The following is a 21,192-nucleotide window of genomic DNA, read 5'->3' as shown; positions in this document are numbered from 1 at the left end:
CCTTCTCCTGCGCTTTTTTACCATCTGTGTATTTCCTTTGGGGAAATGCGTCTTCATCTCTTCGGCTGATTTTCAGAATGGGTTGTTTGTGTTTTTACTGTGGAGTTTGGAGAGCTTGTATATATTCTACGTGCTAATCCTCTGTCAGATGGGCGGCTTGCAGATATCTCTGCCCCCATCCTTTTCACGAGCAAAAGTTTCCAATTATGGTGAAGTCAATTTAGAGGTTTTTTGTTGTTGTTGTTGTTGTTGTTGTTTTTATGTTTTGTGGATCAGACTTTCCCGTGTCTTACCAAAGAACTCTTCATGAACCAAGCCTTAGTTACTGAAGGTTGTATCCTTTGTTTCCTGTGAGACATTTTATAGTGTTACATTTTTCATTTCAGTCTGGTCCACTTTGAGTTTCTGTTTGTGAAAAGCATGAAGTTCCGGTTGCAGGTCATTTTTATTCCCCAGGCACATAGGCATTATTGTCCTCTCTATTTTTAGCTTCCAAAATTATCCACAGAATAGTAATACAGAATATTTTGTAGTATTGTAATTCACAAGTATATCACTCACAGCGTGACCCACGTTTCCTGCATGGTCTGCATGCAAAAGATACATATGTGCTATTAACATTATTCTTTTGCTGTATGGAAGGGATTTTTTGAACCCAGATCTTAAGATCACTCACTATTAAACATTATTTCTCAACTTAACAAAACCATTTATACCAGGGGCAGTTAACTGTGGGTGGCGGCATTATGGATTCTTTCTACTTTTATGCCTTTTTTGTGATTTTTAGGTTTTTTGCACACATAGTCAAGAAGATGAGCACTTTTTTTTTTATGGCGTTTGCTGGGTTTGACATAATTTGGGAGTAGAAGGCTCGTGAATGATTTTTATTAGGTAATATCAGGTTTAGGAAGAGTATTCTTTTTGGCTCACACATACCTTCTAAGCCCCAAGATGCTTTTTTTTTCCCCTTTGTCCCCTGAGGCACGGGGTTAAGGTTTTTTTGTTGTGTTGTATCTCTTTGTCTTCTATAGTTTTATTCATCTGTATACCATCTTGCTTGTGTAACGTCAAAATGAAGCAGGGCAGAGAAATCAATGAGTCGTCTTGACATCGATTTAGTCTATTCTCAGGTGGCTGGAAAGCCAGGAACTGTGAACTGAAAACTTCATTTTGTCTCAGATTCTCTTAATTGTCTCTCGAACACTTGCCCGAAGCGCGTGCTTGCTAGAACTCTCCAGAGACAGGCGGCAGTCTCCGCCTGAAAGAAAAGTCTTCACTGAGACAAAGAATGGGGGCAGGGATGGGGACACAGGACCTCAGTAAATATGAGAAAGTAGCAGTTATTTTAAAACTGTTGTGCAGCTGGGGAAGGCCATTCCCGCCTAAAGCTGCCACTTGGCTGGTCCCTTTGTGTGGTCTTTTGCAGAAAATTGGCGGCGGGAGGGGGGGGACTTCTGTGCCAGGGCCCAGCTGCCATCAAAAGATGTTTCCAGTTGCTTTCCCATTGAGCAGCTGAAGGAATCTGCCACTGAAAATATAAAATTCTTGCTGCAAAGGCGATATTTTTAGAAACAAATGTGCTGGGCGCCTGGGTGGCTCAGTCGGTTAAGCGACTGCCTTCGGCTCAGGTCATGATCCTGGAGTCCCGGGATCGAGTCCCACATCGGGCTCCCTGCTCAGCGGGGAGTCTGCTTCTCCCTCTGACCCTCCCCCCTCTCATGTGCTCTCTCTCCGTCTCTCATCGTCGCTCTCTCAAATAAATAAATAAATAAATAAAATCTTTAAAAAAAAAGAAAAAGAAACAAATGTGCTTCTAGATTATAAAGGACAGTTTAAAGCCAATTAAGATGGTCACTGGTATGTCATATCCAGTGCCTCAAAAAAGGACTTTCAACAGGCTCGTAACTATGAAGTCTCGTTAATGAATTTTCCTTGTGAGCCCTTATGATTCCTACCAGAGCTAGTGGGTTGTGCTTGTGTATCAGGGAAAAGTCTGTAGCCTAAAGGACCTATGAGAGACCGGGGTCATGCTAGGAGTATAGCTATGCTGGAAATTAGCCCCTCTGAACCTGAGCTTCGCAGTGTGGGGTCTGATGTTCGAGTAAAGTATGGGAATATCTCGTTTTATTGCACTTTGCAGATAACGTGTTTTTTACAAATTGAAGATTTGTGGCAAGCCTGCATCAGCAAGCAAGTCTGACCAAGCCATTTTTCTTCACTTTGTGTCTTTGTGTCATTTTGGTAATTCTCACACTATTTTAAACTTTTTCTTTACTCTGTCATGGTGATCTATGATCTGTGATTATGACTCTGAAAGCTCCGGGGATGGTTAGCCTTTTTTAACAATAAAGTATGTGGGTTTGTTGCCTTTTTTTTTTTTTAAAGATTTTATTTATTTGAGAGAGAGAGAGAGAGAGAGAGAGAGAGCGAGCGCGCACACGAGCATGAGCAGGGGGAGGGGCAGAGGAGTAGGAAGAGAAAGAATCCCTCCAGACTCTGTGCTGAGCTCAAAGCCCAATGCAGGGCTCAATCCCACAACTGAAAATCATGACCTGGGCAAAAATCAAGAGTCAGATGCTTAACCAACTGAGCCACCCAGGCGCCCCAACAATAAAATGTTTCTTTAAGGGGCGCCTGGGTAGCACAGTCAGTTGGGCAGCCGACTCCTAGTTTCAGCTCAGGTTGTGATCTCAGGGTCGTGAGATTGAGCCCCATGTTGGGCTTGGTGCTTAGCACAGAGTCTCCTTCAGATTCTCCCCATTCCCCTGCCCCTCCCGCTCATGTACTCTCTTTCTGTCTCTCAAATAAATACATAAATTTAAATATATATATATATTAACAATAAAGTGTTTGGGGGGGCGCCTGGCTGGCTCAGTCAGTGGAGCACGTGACTCTTGATCTCGGAGTTGTGAGTTTGAACCCCGCGTTGGGTGTGGAGATTACTTAAAAAGAAAAATCTTTTTTTTAATGTGTTTTTTTTTTTTTAAGATTTTATTTATTTATTTGAGAGAGAGAGAATGAGAGAGAGAGAGTACATGAGAGGGGGGAAGGTCAGAGGGAGAAGCAGACTCCCTGCCGAGCCGGGAGCCCAACGCGGGACTCGATCCCGGGACTCCAGGATCATGACCTGAGCCGAAGGCAGTCGCTCAACCAACTGAGCCACCCAGGCGCCCTAATGTGTTTTTTAGTTAAGGGATAGATACTGTCTTTTTAGACATAATGCTGTTGCACACTTAATAGCCTACAGCATAGTGTGAACATAACTTTTACAGGCACTGGGAAACCAGAAAATTCCTATGACCTGCTTTATTGCGGTGGGTCTGGAACTGAGGCTGCGATATCTCCGAGATACGTAAGTGGGATCCTGATACCTGTCACTCAGGCTTAGTCGTCCTTAGTGCTCACAGAGACCACTCTTCAAGACACCAAGACAAAATAGGCTTTAAAGAATAATCATCATGAGAACAGGCGGCTGTCTGTGTTGCTGAGAACAGCGTGTGTTTTTTCCCCCCTCGGGCAAAGAACTTTTTTTCATTTTTTCTGCTTGCTGCTTATTTTTTTTCCCTGCCTCTTCCCTGGGTCCCCTTGCAGAAATGGCTCTGTGGCATATAGTCTCTGCGGCGGGCCCGGTGCGCGCCGATCGATGGCCCCTCTCAGCAGTGGGCAGACGGTGCTAATTAGGCTCTGAAGCCACTTTTCATGGGGGTGCAGACAGCGCTAGGCGGCCACGTGCCGAACCCCGCGCCTTGGCCCGGATCCCAGCACCGCGCCACTGCCCATCCATCCCATGGCTGCCGGCGTTCAGAAAACACAACAGCAGGATGAATACATGTTCCTGTCGCTCTCAGAGCCAAGGGCAGAGCGACTGTCTCACGCTGGGTTCTGCTCCTGCAGAAAGATGGCTCTGCCTCGCGGGGTTTATTCATTTGTTTGATAACTTTACTGAGCTGGGACTCACATACCGTATGATTCCCCCAGTTAAGTGTGCCATGCAGTGGCTTTTCGTAGAGCCACAATCCCCATGATTGGCAGTAGCACCCCAAGAGAAACCTTATACCCACTAGCCATCACCCCCCATTCCCCCCGCCAGTCCTACACGACTGCCTTCTGTCTCCTTGGATTTGCCTGTTGTGCCCATTTCCTAGAGGCGGGCTCCTACAATCTGTGGTCTTTTGTGTCAGCCCTCTGCCACGCAGCAGATTTTCTAGGTTCGTCCACATGATAGCCTGAATCAGGGCTTCCTTCCTTTTATGGCCGAATAATAGTCTGTTGTATGAACAGACCACATTGTGTTTCTCTGTCCTTCGGTTGGCAGACGTCTGGGGTCGCTTCCATGTTGGGCTGTTGTGAATTATGCTACTGGGACCATGTATGTCCAGGTATTTGTGTGGCAATATCTTATCGCTTCTCTTGGGCATATCCCCAGGAGTGGAACCACTGGAGCGTAGGGTGACTCTGCTTAACCGTTTGAAGAACCACCAGTTTTCCAGAGTGCTATGCCATTGCCATTGTGCCTTCCCACCAGCCGTCCCACGATTTCCCTGTGTCTAGATGTAGGAAAATTGCCCCCGGAGGATGTTCGAGGCTCCCCAGCCCTGGCAGGCAGACCTCTAGACCCCTGGGTGCCTCGTGTTTGAGGGTATCCAGGATTTGCTTTAGCCAGGTATGGTAAACCGTGCCGGTATGCATATGACTGCCAGGAGAGGAAAAGTTTGTACTCACAGTCCCCTCGGAGGGGGAGGCAGGGCACACCACGGAGGGCCACAGGGGGAGGCCCTGGAGTCAGTCAGGAGCCAGAGGGCATGATGGGAAAACGTGGGCAAGAGCCTTTGCTGTGGTTTCTGTGGCGAGGAACGGGTGGGGCAGAGTAAACAGGCTTAGGACTGGCTAGTTTGAAAAATCTCAGTGGGCTCTGGGGCGTAGGGGCTGTCCCTAGTTGCCCAGCACCTGCCCCCGGGGGTGATCAGAGCAAGGGGACGGTGGCCCTGAGTGCGAGAGCCCCACAGAGGAGGGGTTCGGAGTGTGGGCTCTGGATTGGTGGGTTTGCATGTGAAAGGCGCTCTGGCAAGTGAGTCCTTCCTGAGCTCTAGGAACCCGCCAGCCCTGGGAGGGGCAGGCTCTCCTGGGTCAGCAAGGGCCCAGATGTCAGATCATCAAAAATAGAGAATGGAAAGACATGGTTGAAACGGCTGGTCTGTGCCAGAGCCACCACCTTGTGTCCTGATCAGCCAGTTACTTCCGTGGCTGCACAAGTTACAGAAAGACTCAGTTAGTGGTTGTCCACCCCTTACTTAAAAAGTCTTAAGTAGTTTGAGAAGAGCAGTGGTGGCTAGACCCTCCAGGGGAAAAAAAACGATTTTTCCCAGGAGGCCATACGGCTGCCAAATGAACGACATTATGTTTACCTGTAAGAAGCCCCCCCCAGCTCGGATCCTTTTGGGGCATATGTGTGTAATAAGTCATAAAGCAATACAAAGAATATCAGTGCTCTAAAGAAATACCGTATGTATTTGAGCAAACAAGGGCGTTCTAAAACATCATGATAATTTCTCACTTGACACCTTTCTTGTATACAGTGAGTCCTCCTTTATTCGCGGATTCTGTATTTGCAAGCGTACCTACTCACTAAAATTTATCTGTGACCCCAAATCCACATCTGTGGGGCCTTCACAGTCCTGTGCAGGCATGTGCAGTGAAAAACATGAGTCACCCGACATGCATGTTGCCAACTGAGGCCAGACAAGGTCACACCCTGCCTTCTTGTTCCAGCTCGTACTGTAGACAAGTGTCCTGTTTGCAGTGTGGTTAATGCCATGTTCTTCACATTTTTGTGCTCCCCGTGGGTGATTGGGCTGCTTGAAATGGCCCCCAAGCATTGTGCTGAAGGGCCGTCTCTGGCATTACTAAGTGCAAGAAGGCTGTGAAGCCTGGGACAGAGAAAATCCACGTGTTAGATGTGCTCCATTCAGGCCTGTGTTGTAGTCCTAGTGACCGTGAGTTCAATGGTAATAGATCAGTAGTATATATTAAATAAGGTGTCTTTCAAGAGAAACACACGTAAAACAAGGTTACGTACGGATGGGTTGATGGAAGTGTAGGCAGAAGCTCCCAGGAGCACAGCTTTGGGTCTCCACTAGGAGCAGTGATTCGGCACTGGCTAATTTCAGTATCCACTGCAACTTTACAGAACATCGTGACAGTGAATACTGAGAATCAGCTGCAGCTTTTCATTTTGAAATTGTTTAAGATTCACAAGAAGTTGGGAGGCCCCGACTGGGGGTGGCTCAGTCAGTGAAGCGTCTGCCTTTGGCTCAGGTCATGATCCAGGGTCCTGGGATCGAGCCCCGCATCAGGCTCCCTGCTCCGAGGGGGAGCCTGCTTCTCCCTCTCCCTCTGCCTGCTGCGCCCCCACTTGTGCTCTCTCTCTCTCTCTCAAATAAATAAAGAAGATCTTAAAAAACAAAACAACAACAACAACAAAACCTCTCAGAATGTTGAATCGCACTCCCCAGAAAAGCTCTTGAGAGAAGTACATTCATTTTCCTCTAGTGCTGGTTCCCTACCGCCCCTCCAAAGGTGATGGTCTGCATGCTGCTGAGAACCACAGTCCCCGCTACTTTACCTGTGTGACAGAAACCCATGGGTGGGTGCACTGGGGACCCAGGAGCCAGGTCGGAAAGGCTAGTGGACAGATCTCATCCTAACGCTGCTGGTTATCCTTGCCTGGAGGAGCGCTTTCGAGTGTGGTTTTCACCCTGAGAATGAGCGAGCCAAGCAGCCTGTCCCAACCAGACTCAATTTGTCAAATCAGAGAGGGTGACAGTTGGGCTTTCTGAGTTTCATCTTTCCATCAGAGGGGAAGGTGATCAGAGCGTACACACGTCCTACTGTCTCAGTTCCTACCTTAATGAGCGGAGGAGTGTGAAGAGCCTTTTGGAGCCCCCGATGTGTGTTAGGTTGGCTTACAATCCTTGTATAAAATAGGATCAGCCCCTCTTGTCCACTGTGGTGCTCAGATTCTATTAGTGTATTTAGGATCGGGGGCGTGTGTGGCTGTACATCATGCCCCTGTGGTCTCTGGGTCTCAGAGTCATCCTAACATCTGATCTCAGGTTAATTACAGTCGTGTGTGTGTGTGTGTGTGTGTGTGTGTGTGTGTGTGTGTGTGTGGTGTCGGCATGAGCCACACCAAGCGCAGTGCTCCCTATTTAGTGATCTTAGATTATTTACAGTGAATCTAAACTTCTGCTTTCTTACCCCCTGCCAAGATGGACAGGGTGTCGGGATTTTTTTTGTTGTTATTTTACCAAAGAAGATACTGTGCGATTTCCAACTAAATGGTCACAGTGGGGACCAATTTCCTGCCCTCCAGACCCACTGTCTCAGCCAATACAGTAGGAGAAGACGCAGCTTTACATTTCTAGAAGGATCACATGGAGGTATAAAAACGGCACAGCCCGGCCTCACACCGCGCTGGGTCTCAGAGCTGCGATCGTGAACATGGGGAACGCGCATTCCAAAAGCAGTGACAGAGACGGCACACTCCCTGGCCACCCTGAGCTGTCTTTCTGCAGCTCTTTTCCTCGGAAATGGAGCGAGAATGTCTTTCTAGATAACGAGCTGCTGACCTCCAAGATCTTGTCCGTGCTGCGGCCGCAGTCGGAACGGGGCTTTCGGACCGGCCACCTCCGCTACCCTGCCCACTTTCTCAGCACCAATTCTGTGTTTGCCTCTGTCGCAGCGTCCCTGAAGGAGCACCCGAGGGCCACCCTCTTGTCTGATGGCAGCCCGGCCCTGTCCAGGAATGTCGGCATGATGGTCTCACAGAAGGGGGGGCCGCAGCCAGCACCCAGCCCAGTGGGAACGGGGACACAGCTTGGGTAAGTGGGGGCCTGGCCCTACGCCAGGTGCCCGTGGAGGGAGGGAGGAGCGGGATGTGGCGTTCCACTGGGACCCCGCAGCCGGGCTCCCCGAAGGGAGACCCTCAGGTCCGTGTGAACCTGCTCGTTGGCCCCCAGCCACGCTGTCAGATTCCTATTAACACTTGCTTCGGAGATTCGATCCTCTTCTTTAGTGAAACCCCGTGTGTTCTGGGCGTACTTGGCCATTGGGAGCCAGTTTGTTTCATACTCTCGAAGGGCCCTTGGACAGGGTTCCTGTCTGTGCTGGAGATGATGCTAGAAGTCCCGCTGAGGTTGCCATGGAGGTAGCATCCCGTTATTTATGCCTTACCCTTGTCCTGTAAGGACTTGGAGGTAGTTCCCTTAACCCTCTACTCAGCAGTGTTCAGGTGGAAACCCTAACGCTAACGAATGTCCTTGTGGCGGTCCTTGTACGGGTTGGTGGGGAAAGGGGCTGGTTATCTTCTTCCACTAAGAAAGGGCTCTCCCTCCACCCTCGACTAAGTGTGGCTGTGTCCACCCAACACTTGCTAGAAAGTAGTCCAGGGGCTCCGGTGGGCTCTGATGGCCGTTAAAGGAAGCATACGATTTAACGCACCCTTAGAACGTGCCTGGGCATTGGATTGAAGTTAGTTATGATGGAGGAAGTCCTGATGTGATGTGGATGGATAGTCTCCTAATTTTTACAAATGACCTGTGACAGAGTTTATATTAAAATCCAGAAAGTTCTCAGATAGACTTGCCTTCATAGAATGTGTGTCTTTAACTAAGTTTTTTAGAATAATTGTTTTTATGATTCTTATTTAGACCAGTCACAGGAGAGATGGATGAAGCCGACTCTGTATTTTTAAAATCTAAGCAGGCAGCTGATGACTCTCTCTCGCTTACGTCTTCGAATGCCGAGCCCATTTTTGTAGAAGGTACAGTCCCCTCGATTCTCTCACGGATGTCCCTCGGTCTCCACCCACACTGGGAAGGGCTGGGACCCACGTCCATGTGTCCGTGGGATGCCGGCTGGGGCGGCCCAGAGCCAGCAAGGCTCCGGCCCCAAGCAGCGACCTCTTACGCCCCCCTCAGACCCCTGCACAGCCTTGCTGAGGAGTGAGATCGAGGCGGACGCCCGCGATTTTGAGGCTGAGTCCTGGAGCCTTTCCGTGGACGCGGCATACTCAAAGAAACAAAAGAAAGAGGTGGTAAAGAGGCAGGATGTGCTCTATGGTAAGAAGTTCTGTGCCGTCACACTGACCTTCCACTTGCTGCTTTTCTGCCTTTGTTCTGATGGGTTGCACCTAGGAGTCTGGGCTCCACGGAGACCTCAGGCTCCCCGCTGGGGCTATGGGGCCCACTCTGCCTCCTCCCCAGAGCAGCCCTGCCTTCCCAGTGAGGGAAGAGGTGGCCTGGGAGGGCCTTGTGAGAACCCGTCCCTGAGGACGAGTGTGGCTGAGCGCCCAGTCCTGACTCATCCTGGCCCTGCTGGTGACCCGAGAGAGAAGACTATCCTGGGCCCATCCCAGCCATCCGTGGTGACCACAGACAGGCCTGGGGTGGCTGTGACTAGGGGGCCTGGGGGACATACGACAAAGCACTGGCTCCAGGGTGGACGCCCTGGCCGTGGGCAGCCATTCTCCTCAGATGGGAGGTTACAGGTCATTGTGCAAACCATAGCTTTCAGACACAGAGCCCATCCTCGGGCCAGGTGCCCTGTTGCAGGCCCCATGTATGTCCCTCCAGGCCTCTGGACCCCCATAAACAGGATGACAAAGGCCCAAGACACCCTCCCTGGAATCTGAGGCCTTTCTCTCCAGAAAGCCCTTACTTGTTCTTATGATTCTCTCTCCGTGGGAATCATTCCCCAAGACTGACAGTGTTGTGTCGCCCAAGGAGATATTTTCTGTCCCTCATCAGTGCTCCGTGAAAAGGTTCTGGCATATCAGTGTCTTCACTTTCTACTGGGGTCCACTGACCCCTGCGTCCCTCCACGTTTCACACCCTGAGCTTTCTGCCCGGGCTGGAGTAGATTGGGGTGTGGGCAGGAGGAGAACCCTATGGGATGCTTCGCCTCAGGGCTCCAGACCCAGGGCAGAGATCCTACAGGGAGGGACGGAGACAACCGGGCTGGATGCTTTCATCCGGGCAGCCCTTTGCCAGGTTGTCTCACCCTCTGGGCAAACACAGGCTGTGTCCGCCCCCACGGCTGGCGGCCCCAGGCTAGGCTCTGCTGACCTGTGTCTCTGATCTCTAGCCGTTTCCGGGCCTTGATTTGAACGACTGCTAAACTCCAACACGAAACCTGATCTGTCTTTGCCTTTTACCAGAGAATTAAATTCTTCACTTGAACTCTGCTTTTTCATTGGTTATAGTCCAGGTCTGGTCACTGGCCTGCACAGGTGTGTGAGTTTCACATCCCAAGGAGTGGTGTTCACCAGAACAATCTTCCTGCTTAAAACAGCCTCAAAATGTCTTCAGGCCTGAAATCCTCTTGTGAATGGGAGGGTCCCAGGACACATCCGGAGTCCTCTCTTTCCTGACGTCACTCCGGCCCTTGCTGCTCCCTTACACTGGGGCCCCTGCGGCACTGGGCCCCGGGGGATGGGAGGCCCGCCCCCCAGGCAGTGAGACCACCAGGGGGAGGGCCTCGGTGGGGAACTGGGAGAAGCCAGTCAGGCACCCGGTGGGCAGGCGGTACGCATGCGTGCCATCACGGGCCGCAGGAGGAGCGAAGCGGGTCAGTCCTTTGGTCCATGTTCCCACAGAGCTGGTGCAGACGGAGGTACACCACGTCCGGACACTCAAGATCATGCTGAAGGTCTACTCCAGGGCCCTGCAGGATGAGCTTCAGTTCAGCAGTAAGGCCATCGGCCGCCTCTTCCCGTGTGTGGATGAGCTGCTCGACATGCACAGCCACTTCCTCTCTCGGCTGAAGGAGCGCCGCCAGGAGTCCCTGGAGGAGGGTAGTGACCGCAATTACATCATCCAGAAAATCGGGGACCTCTTGGTACAGCAGGTGGGCATGCTGGGACGGGCACAGAGCCTGGGTGAGCCCCTGCCTCGTCTCTGTTCCATGCAGTGGTGAAAAGAACATGGCCCCTGTTTATTGAGAGCCTACAGCAGACAGCGGTCCCGGGCCTTTTCAGAAACACAGAGGCCTAAGTGCCGAACGCACCTGTGCAGACACTGTCCACCGTCGCATTCTGGGCTTTTCTTTGCTTGCTCGGCTGGGCTCTTTGTTTTTGTTTTTCTGGTTTGACCTCCGTGTTTTTGGCTGTTAGAAGCAGGCCTGTGGTAAAGGGTGCCAACCCTGAATTGACTTCTGAGTCGAATTCCGAGCCTAGGCCAAGGTTGACAGAGGGGGCCCAGAACTCCTTGTCGGACCTCAGAGTGTTCCAGGCATCCAGAGTCAGCTCATTAGAGTTAATTAAAAGAATGCCCCATCTGCCTTTTTTTTTTTTTTTTTTTAGATTTTATTTATTTATTTGAGCGAGGGAGAGAACGCACTACCGGGGAGGGGCAGAGGGAGAGGGAGAAGCAGACTCCCCGCTGAGCAATGAGCCCCATGCGGGGCTCGATCCCAGGACATGGGATCATGACCTGAGCCGAAGGCAGACGCTTCACCAACAGAGCCACCCAGGGGCCCAGCTTTTAAATGTTTCTGACATTCTTCAGCATAAGTGTTCTCCTCCTTCTTGGACTGCAGGAAGTTTTACAGCTAAAGCCCATTAGAAAGTTTTCTCCTCTTGCCTTGTTGTACCTTGTGACAAGACCCCCTCCCCCCGCCCACTCACCCAGAACTGAAGCATTCCCCTGCCTGAGTGCTTGTCAGATAAGAAAGTGGAGGCACAAGTTTATTTGAGATGTATTTTAGCAGAGTCAGCTGAGCCAGACGAGCGCACTCCCTGGCAGTTCTCCTGTTCCTTCCCACTAACATCCCGGTTGTCTTTCTGTAGTTCTCCGGCGAAAATGGGGACAGAATGAAAGAAAAATACGGTGTCTTTTGTAGTGGCCACAATGAGGCCGTCGGCCATTACAAGTTGCTGCTCCAGCAAAACAAGAAATTTCAAAGCCTGATCAAGGTAAAAAAAAAAAAAAAAAAAAAATTTCTTAATTAAAAAATGTATCCTCTTTGCTGGAGGTTGTTTTCCACAGGACTGTAGACTCTGGGAGAGCTTAAGATTGCAAGGTACCTGTTATAAACCAGCGATTTTCAAGTTTTTGTTTCCTTCTTCCACTACAAACTTGTTCAGAACACATCCGGGAAGTCCAGATGTAGAACAAAGCAAAACACACCTTCGTTCGCGGCCGCACCAGCAGGCCCGAGCATGGAACCTGCTGGCCCTCATTCCTCAGACTGCCAAGGGGACACAGTTGTCGTTTCAAGGGGCCACCTGCCCTGGGATCTGCCCCTCCCTCGCCTCTTTCCCACTCTGGTCCCCACTTGTCCCCCGACCCCATCCTCCCGGGCCTGCGAAATAACCCACACCTGCCTTCTGCCTAACAGTGTGCAGGTGCTCAAAGCCCAGGCCCAAAAACGCAGCATCCAGCCTGAGTCCACCAGGTTGGGCAAGGCCCTGCCTCCGGCATCCTTGAAAGCATACCTGGGTCAAGGCCACTTGGCTGTCGGCATGCATCCTGAAGCCACTCCGTCACCTGCTGCTTGGCCCTCAGGGACTTTAATTTGAAGTGATAGCCAATAACTAACAGTTTAGAGTTAAGAAGGACAGGTTTTCAAATTCTGCTCCCTTACTGCTGCAGTGGGTAGACATAAAAGGGAGAGGGTCGGTCTGGGGTTGGCCCTGGAAGCTTGCAAACTCCGCAGTACTCTTCTGGTCCTGCTCAGAAGCGGCTCTCACAATTGTTGGCATTCCTGGAGTGTGTGAGTGCAGGGGGAGCAGGGAAGCGGAATGTGTGGAATGCTCTGGAGGGTACTGGAAACCGCTCTCCGCCCTGCTGAGAGAAGGCTTTGGAGGACGGCCTTCTGGGTCCTTAGCCAGAGGTGTGCATCGGGAGCCAGCAGGGGGCTGACTCAGGACAGGCTCGTTCCAGAGGGTTCTGACAGCCATCAGTCAAGGTCTTCGTGTGTGGATATGCGTGTGTGGGGGTGTGTGCACGCGCCCACGATACACAGCTCTCAGGTGATTCCCTCCCACCTCCCTGGCTGGTTCTGGTTTCTTAACAGGTTTTACGGCGGGGCGGGGGGGTGGGGGCTGCCTTTACTTCTGTGGCCTTTCTACATACGGCAGGCAAGGCCCTACTTCCACTGCATGCTTGAAAAGGTCCTGCTGAGCTGAGAAAGGGAGAAGGCTCTAGCCGAGTTGGCACAAGCTAAGATGCCAACAGGGCATTTTGTTTTCCACGTCATAGAAAATTGGCAACTTCTCCATCGTGAGGCGGCTTGGCGTGCAGGAGTGTATCCTTCTGGTCACTCAGCGCATAACCAAGTACCCCGTGCTGGTGGAGCGCATTATTCAGAACACAGAAGGTAAAGTAGCTTTCCTCGCTGCCTTGCCCGTCGGTTGCTGCTTTGAGGGGCGATCTCCGTCTTTCTGCCCTGTTCTGCCAGTGGATTGGATAAGCGCCTCTCTGTGCTTCGTCCCTGGTTGTCTGGATTCATGCTTAAGTGCTGGGGTCTCCGACCCAAGAAGGATGGGGTGCCAGGTCTTATTTGCCCGCTATTACCCCGCAGGCAGGGCCGAAGAAGGCCCTGGGTCATTATCGGGCGAGTAGATTAATGTTGATCCAGACACAGAGATGGCCTTTGTGTCGCGTGCCTGGAACCTGGAGGGTGGAGGAAACAGGGCATACAGCGCAGCCTAGAGTTCTCAGAGGCCAGGGCCTGACCACACCTGACCGTACCTCTGCCACCTCCAGGAGATTCAGGCCCTGGGAGGAGGAGGGAGTGTTTTATGCAGAGCAGGGCTATGCAGGCCTCTCATTGCGTTCAGTGGAAGCTCTGTCTTGGCAAAAACCAAAGGCCGGGTTGCCGCATTTCATTTGGAGAAGCATTTACATCTCCGGAGATCTGAGTTGGGAGGTGGATTCTTGAGGGCCCTCTGCGCAGTGGCTTCAGGGAACAGCGCTCCTAGGCCCCGGCCCGTGCCCCCTTGCGCCGGGTTGGTGGAAGGGGCGAAGGAAAGCGCTGAGTCTGCTGTGTGTGGCAGCCGGCACCGAGGACTACAGAGACCTGACCCAGGCCCTGAACCTCATCAAGGACATCATCTCCCAAGTGGACGCCAAGGTCAGCGAGTCCGAGAAGGGCCAGCGCCTCCGGGAGATCGCGGGGAAGATGGACTTAAAGTCCTCCAGCAAGCTCAAGAACGGGCTGACCTTCCGCAAAGAGGACATGCTGCAGCGACGACTCCACCTGGAGGGCACGCTGTGCTGGAAGACCGCGTCGGGGCGCCTGAAAGGTAAGGGCCTGTCCCTCGCCTCTGCTGGGGGGGGGGGGCCCTCCCGGATCAGCGGCACCATTCTGCATGAGCGGGTGCCGGCCTGGCTGCGCCGGGGCCGAAGGCGGGTTGCACGCCGAGTCAGAATGAGACAGGCAGGCAGGGGTGTTGGAGAAATGAGACAGCACCCCCTTTCTCGGGCTTTGAGGTGCTGTGGCACCCACCAGGAGGGCCACTAGGTCACACTGATCCCTTGACTCCTGAGCAGAAACCCCAGGCATCGGGACACCCCGGGTTTGTCAGAGGCCCCGGGATGCCAAACAAGCAGCCGCTGAAGGGCCCCCGTGTGGGTAGACGCACCGCCCGGACCGCTGACCTCAGTGTCCCCAAACATCCCACTCACTGCGCAGGGTGTCCTTCGGGCCCCACCTCCAAAATCCAGGGTGTACTTCCAGACCAGAGAGCACTCGGGACTCAACCCTGAGTTTCCTGGATCATTTCATGAGCTTCTGGAAACATCCTCACCTGTCCGTTAACATCAGCATCTTTTTCTTTTAATAATTTTTAAAAGATTTTATTTATTTACTTGAGAGACAGAGACAGAGAGGGTGAGAGCGCACCAGTGGGGTGAGGGCAGAGGGAGAAGCAGACTCCCCGCTGAGCAAGGGAGCCTGATGCAGGAATTGAACCCAGCACCCTGGGATCATGACCGAGCTGAAGGCAGACGCTGCACTGACTGAGCCACCCAGGCGCCCCAACATCCACATCTTGAAAGCTCTTTAGGGGAGTGCCGGAGATGGCCAATGACCAAATATGTTTGTCCGGAATTTGCACAGGCGAGCATCTAGCGGACGACTTAGCTCCTCCTGTGTGCTGGCCCCCGAGGTGGGTGGTAAGAGGCCCCTGTCCTCAGGGTGCTTTAGTCGGTGCCCCAAAAGGGAGAACTAAGGAAACAAACAGAAACAAGTGAAAAGTGCAATAAATGCTTCAGAGGAAGCCACCGGGCCACAGTCGAGGGGATTCCGCAGGGAGAGGCCGTCTGCCCTGGAGAGGGCGGTGCTCACGCTTCCCGAGACGCAGAGGGACGTTCACTTTGGGATTTGCACCTGTGTGCCAGAGCCCTGCTGAGAGCTTCCTGCAGGGACAAGGCACCGAGCCTGCTGTTACCAGGGATCTCGCAGCGCGAGGGGCCTGAGGCCGGCTGCGGGCGACCGGAGGCTCGGGGGGCAGCCGACCTGGGAGCGGGAGGAACGGAGGGGCAATTCACATTTGAGAAATCAGCAGAATCTCAAAGAGCAGACCTGCAGGTGCCACGACAGCGGGGATGGGACGGCAGGTGCCAAGGCTGGGCAGCAGCCCAGGAACCTGCAAGAGGGGACTCCAGCCTCTGGCTTGTGTTAAATGTTGAAACCCAGGAGGTGATAGAAAACAGTGAGGTGGGGGCGCCTGGGTGGCTCAGTTGGTTGAGCGACTGCCTTCGGCTCAGGTCATGATCCTGGAGTCCCGGGATCGAGTCCCGCGTCGGGCTCCCTGCTCGGCGGGGGGTCTGCTTCTCCCTCTGACCCTCTTCCCTCGCGTGCTCTCTCTCTCTCTTTCTCTCGAATAAAAAGTAAAAAAAAAAAAGTGAGGTGGACGGAAACCCTCAGGCCCCCACAGGAGCCTCCCGGCACCGCGCTGGGTGACCAGGACCCCTCCCCCGGGGCCGAAGCCTCCCCGGGACGCATCCGTGTCTGCCTGGCAGGACCCGTGTGTCCCTGCGACCTCCTGAGACATTTTCTTCTGTGCTTTCTCCTTAGATGTCCTTGCTGTCCTGCTGACTGATGTGCTCTTGCTGCTACAAGAAAAGGATCAAAAATATGTCTTTGCCTCTGTGGTAGGTGTCCTGTCTCTTCGGACGAAGGGTCCTGCCTGCCTTAGGGACCCTTAGGGGCTTGCTGCCCAGGGCCCAGAAGGTTCCGGCAAGGCAGGAGTCGAATTTTCCGAGACCCGGGGGTCCTGTCTGGTTGCCTGGGGAGGCTTCGGGGGCTCGTGCTAACATCCTGTCCAGTCTCAGCCTTTACGTTTCTGTGGCTCTCCCTCTCTCGGGGCTCAGGGTCTTGGGGGCTCCAGCTAACTCCCTGTCCTGCCTCCTCTCCTGAGTAGGACACTAGTCATACTGAACTGGGCCCAGTATGGCTAATGACTTCATTTTGCCTTAATCACCTCTGTGAAGGCCCCATCTCTAAATAATCACAAAAGGGTCTTTTCCCGCCTAGATGGCAAATATCTCTGCTCTGAATTATTGGAGAACAAAGGGGGCACACGTGTCCCCTACCACCCCCTTCCCCTCAGACTCTCAGTTCCACAGCTGCTCAGATGCATCCGGGTGAAACGGGTCCTCCCCCACCTCGCCTTCCACCCACACAGGACTCGAAGCGCCCGGTCATCTCGTTACAAAAGCTCATTGTGAGGGAGGTGGCCAACGAGGAGAAAGCCATGTTTCTGATCAGTGCCTCCCTGCAAGGGCCCGAGATGTACGAGATCTATACCAGCTCCAAAGAGGAGAGGAACACTTGGATGGCCCACATCAGAAGGGCCGTCGAGAGGTGAGAAGGGCCCGTGTGGACGTTCCCTCCCCCCCAGCTGTTTTGCTCTCGGCTTTGACAGTGGGCAAAGCAGCTGTGACCTTGAAGTACCCAAGCGAGTGCTGGAGGTCACAGGCAGGCAGGACACCCCTCTGCTGTTCCTCTCCCTCATTCCGCCTTGGTGCCTTGCCCATCCCGCTCAGCTAAAGGGGCCGCGCGGCCCCATTGCGGCTCCTTCCGGCAACAGCCCAACCCTGTCAGATGCTAAAAAGGCCCAGATGTTGCTCGCCAGTGGGCGTGGGGCCAGGCTGTTCTGCGCTTCTGTACTGGGGGGTACAGTGAGGGCCCCCTGAGCCGGGGGCCGGACCTGTTGGAGGAGGTTGTGGCGTCCTGTTCTCCTTCCTCGGGCCGCGGGACCCCCGGGGACCCCAGCCAGCCTGATGCTCCCTCTCTTTATGCCTGGAAGCTTCCCGAACCTGCTCAGGGCTCCCTCGATACTCAGTCCTGCGGGTCCCCAGGAAATGAGCTGTCCTCCGTCCCCTCCCCCACATGGCGGCCAGGCTCGGAACCTGCGGCTGGTGACGGGTGGACACTTGAAGACAGGAAAATGCCCATGGCTGCCTCCCTCTTCCCCCTCGTGTTTCTCCCGTGCCATTAACGAGCTCAGTCGCCCACGGGACGAGACGCTCTGAGCAGCTGCTTCTGCCAACAAAGCTCTCAGCGCCCATCGCCGAGGCCACCTGCCCGTGAAGGGTTGTTGCCCACCTGCCCCCTCTCCCTGCAGCTGTCCGGACGAGGAGGAGGGGCCCTTCAGCGAGGCCGAAGAGGAGAAGAAGGTGTTCGAGGCCCGCGCCCTGAGGCTGAGGGACTTCCAAGGTGAGGGGAGTCCGTCTGGACCTCGGTGCCCACAGCATGTCCCCCGTATGGTGAGAAGGCCCTGGGAGACGGCCAGCGACATTTCTGTCCTGTCCCGTTGGGGTTGGCCACGGAGCAAAGCTCCACCCGAGCACCAGGCGTTTTGCTGTAGGCTGTGTCATGTCCTGCCGCCCTGCGGAACCTTTGCCGTTAGGCTTTGTCACGCGATGGCACGCTCGGGGCCCCTGAGCCATTTCCAGACGCTCTGGCTTTGCCACACACCCTGCCCCCTCCCTCGGTCCCTGTGCAGGAAGGAGCTCGCCGTAGGTGTCCAGGGTCACAAACGTGAAAACCCCAAGGGGACTTGGAATAGCACAGAACCCCACAGTCTCCCTCCAGAGCCTGGCAGACCCAGACCAGCCCTGGCTTTTTGGCTGCGGACCTCAGCTTCCTCCTGCCTGTTTTAGTGTTTTTTAACTACTTTATTTAGCTGTAATTCGGACACGATACAGTTCAGCACCGTTGTAAAGTGCACCATTCGGTGGCTTGTAGTCTGCGTCACAAGACTGTGCAACTTGTCGCAATCTTAGATCACTTTCATCACTACAGAAAGAAACCCCATCCCCGTTAGCTGTCACTCCCTGTTCCTTCCTCCCTCAGCCCCTCGTAACCTCTGTTCTAGTTTCAGTTTCTATGAATTTGCCTGCTCTAGGGATCTTGTATAAATGGAGTCTTGCAGTGTCCCTCCTCTCGTGTCTGGCTGATTTCACCGAGCCGGGTGGTTCAAGGTTCGGCCACATTGTAGTGTGTGCGGATTTCCTTCCCTTTTAAGGCCCAATACTGTTGCATTGTAAGATGCACCCCCTGGGCTTACCCGTACGTTCCCCTCCCCGGTTTAAGAGATGCCTGTGAGAATCCAGTGAGGTCACTGGCAAGAACAATCCTGGGGACTCTGTGGTCTCAATCAGCCTCTCCCTCTTCCCCCTCACTCGCCGAGTCATTTATTTTTCAGTTAGGGCGCATTTAGGCCATAAGGACATAAAATTAGGTAGTATATATTTTATTTCTCTTTGTGGGGAGAGGTGTATGTTTGAGGTTATTCATCAATAGAAATGTCCAAAAGAAAGCGGGTGGGAGGGACCTCCCACCGACCCCGGAAGCACAACGCTAATGCAGTGTTCATTCAGACTCTTTATTTTCTGCCCGGTGGTAATAAAACGCGTGCCCTGCATAGTTATGTCTCCGAGGGTGCCACAGTATCTATTCCTCACTCATTCCTGACAGGATTCTTCCTGTTAGAAATAGATACTTTCTCTATGGAGAGAGTCTCTCCCATCGTGGATGAAAAGCTGGTCTCATCCTTCACACTGGACCATCAGGGACGCTCACCAAAATCCGGAGCCAGGCCGGGCCTGCCCCTCCCGCCATACTCCCTGCACCCTGCAAGCTCCTCCAGGGTGACAAGGGGAGAAACGGGAGTAAGACCGTGTCTGGAAGGGAAGGGACAGAATTGTGTTTTGCGTGTGACATGATTATTTGCCTAAAAAATCTAATAGAATCAACTAGAAAACTATTGTAACCGGTGAGGGCGCCCAGTAGTCCCGCCGAACGTGATGTGTATGCTTGGGCGGCCACCAGGGAGAAAGTTGCTGTCGTAGCAACAACAACAAAAAGCGTAAAACCCAGAGACCTGTAAGGAGTGTGGCCTAAATACCTGGAGGAAGAGTCTCAGGAGAAGAAAACGAAGTCTTGTAAGAGTCTCGCTGAGGCCCAGACTAATCAGTCGGCCTGTTCTGGTCCTCGCGCATACCCCATGGTGTTTGGGTTTTGTCATCGGGGTGAACTATCAGAAGACAGGGCCATGCCCCCACCTGCCCCGCAGGATGGTGGACTCCGGGTGGGCTGCGGGTGGGAGCCGGGTCCCCGGGGAAGATGACCCCGGAAGGCCAACCCCTGTCTCCTGTGGCTTTGCAGAGCGATTGAACGTGAAAGACCAGCAGATTGCACAGAGCCTTGGCGAGAAGCAGCAGATCTACCTGGAGATGGCGGAGATGAGCGGGCTCGAAGATGTCCCCCAGTCGCGGCTCCTCTTCCGAGGAGGGGATCCCTCTGAGACCATGCAGGGGGAGCTGATCCTCAAGTCGGCCATGAGTGAGAGTAAGGAGCCGCGCCCGGGGGCCCTCGCTGGGCGCTGGCCCACTGCTGCCCCGCAGTTCTGCTAGGGGGTCCTCGGCTGGCGGGGCGGGGAGGTCCCTCCTCCTGGGAGCAGCACTGACACCCCCACCCCCGGCATCGGCTAGAGCCAGAAGGTCCTTCAACACCCCCAGCAGACTTACAGCACCTTCTCCCTGTCAACCCGCTACATGCGAGGCAGCACCACACTAGGCCCCCGGGATCTGAAGTCAACCAAGACGGATTCCCCACACTCAGGAGGTTCTCCTTTCTGAGAAGTGGGTCCCCGATGGTGTCCCCAGAAATAGGCACACATCCACCTGTGCTGGGTCACTTCAGACGGCTCCTAGACCCAGCAGGCCTCCCGGGGCGGGCTGCCCCCACCTCTAGGCAGAAAGAGGCTTCTGAGCGCAGTGGCCACAGGAGGGCGCTGGCTAGTGTGCGGCCTGCCCCCCTCCACGTGTGGCAGGCCAGGCAGCCCATGCTCGTTGGGTCCAGCAGGACGGTTGGCCCCGCTTTCAGTGGCAAATGGGAGAGACAGCTGCTGCCCTCCAGACCTTTCCTTCAGAGTGAGGGGAGCAGAGACCAGAGGGGTCCCTTGTGGACTCTGCGTCCGCTCAGTCTTGTTTCCTCCAGCCACACTGACCTTCTGCACTGACCTTCCTCGCATTTCTTCAGTGGCCATTGTTCTTGGCCCCCTGAGGGACCCCTCATATCCTGTGCCTCAGCCTGGAATGTTCTTCTCCCCACCTCCTCACTTGGCCAAAGCCTGTTTGTCCTAGAGCGTTTTGTGTGACCTGCCCTGCCCCCAGAGACCTCGTCTGTATGACGGCCGACACACAGGCACACGCCCGCATTGTTCACGAGGCCCAGGGCATCCCCATCCCTCCCCCATGCTGCCCCCGTGGTCCACCGTCTCCTGTGGACACGGGTTGGCGTGTCCTGGTTGTAGTACCTGAAGTTAGGGAACACACGGGTCAGGGGACTGAAGTCCCGTGTCGGGGGATTCGAAGACCATGACCGACGCCCTGCAGGCTTCTCAGGCCTGAGTGCCCAGACCCTGCCACGCTCGGACACCCACAGCATGGCTCCACAGCGTGACTCGGTGCCTCCCACCTCCTTCCACAGTCGAGGACATCCAGACCCTGATCTGCAGGCAGCTGGGCAGCGCCAACGGCCAGGTGGTCGATGGGGGAGGTTCCGCGGGCCTGCCCCGCAGGGCAGAGACCTTCGGGGGCTACGACACTGTGAGCAGTCCCGGCAAGAGTGAGTGGTGCCGCGTCCACCTGGGGCTTCTCGGGGCCCCTCCGGAAGATC

General features: G+C 53.9%; 1 protein-coding gene across 4 annotated transcripts in view; it reads left to right on the top strand.

The window, feature by feature from the left end:
• Positions 1-21,192, top strand: part of ARHGEF18 (Rho/Rac guanine nucleotide exchange factor 18) — a 78,461-nt gene that overhangs the window by 51,644 nt on the left and 5,625 nt on the right. For all 4 annotated transcript variants that reach the window (XR_003206184.2, XM_025863109.2, XM_025863108.2 and 1 more), the window contains 12 exons: positions 7,742-7,880; positions 8,709-8,821; positions 8,979-9,119; positions 10,655-10,905; positions 11,846-11,971; positions 13,260-13,377; positions 14,057-14,305; positions 16,081-16,157; positions 16,691-16,869; positions 17,633-17,724; positions 19,678-19,860; positions 21,004-21,141. Coding sequence is in view for 3 of the 4 variants with exons in the window: in XM_025863109.2 (XP_025718894.1) it covers positions 7,742-7,880; positions 8,709-8,821; positions 8,979-9,119; positions 10,655-10,905; positions 11,846-11,971; positions 13,260-13,377; positions 14,057-14,305; positions 16,081-16,157; positions 16,691-16,869; positions 17,633-17,724; positions 19,678-19,860; positions 21,004-21,141 (1,806 nt within the window). In the remaining variant the exon portion in view is untranslated. The remainder of the gene's footprint in view (positions 1-7,741; positions 7,881-8,708; positions 8,822-8,978; positions 9,120-10,654; positions 10,906-11,845; positions 11,972-13,259; positions 13,378-14,056; positions 14,306-16,080; positions 16,158-16,690; positions 16,870-17,632; positions 17,725-19,677; positions 19,861-21,003; positions 21,142-21,192) is intronic.

This window comes from Callorhinus ursinus, unplaced genomic scaffold (assembly GCF_003265705.2).
Source record: "Callorhinus ursinus isolate GAN/ISIS: 27379988/994484 unplaced genomic scaffold, GSC_fseal_2.0 scaffold107, whole genome shotgun sequence".
In the NCBI taxonomy this organism is placed as follows: Eukaryota; Metazoa; Chordata; class Mammalia; order Carnivora; family Otariidae; genus Callorhinus; species Callorhinus ursinus.
This window is presented reverse-complemented; position numbering and strand designations above follow the sequence as displayed.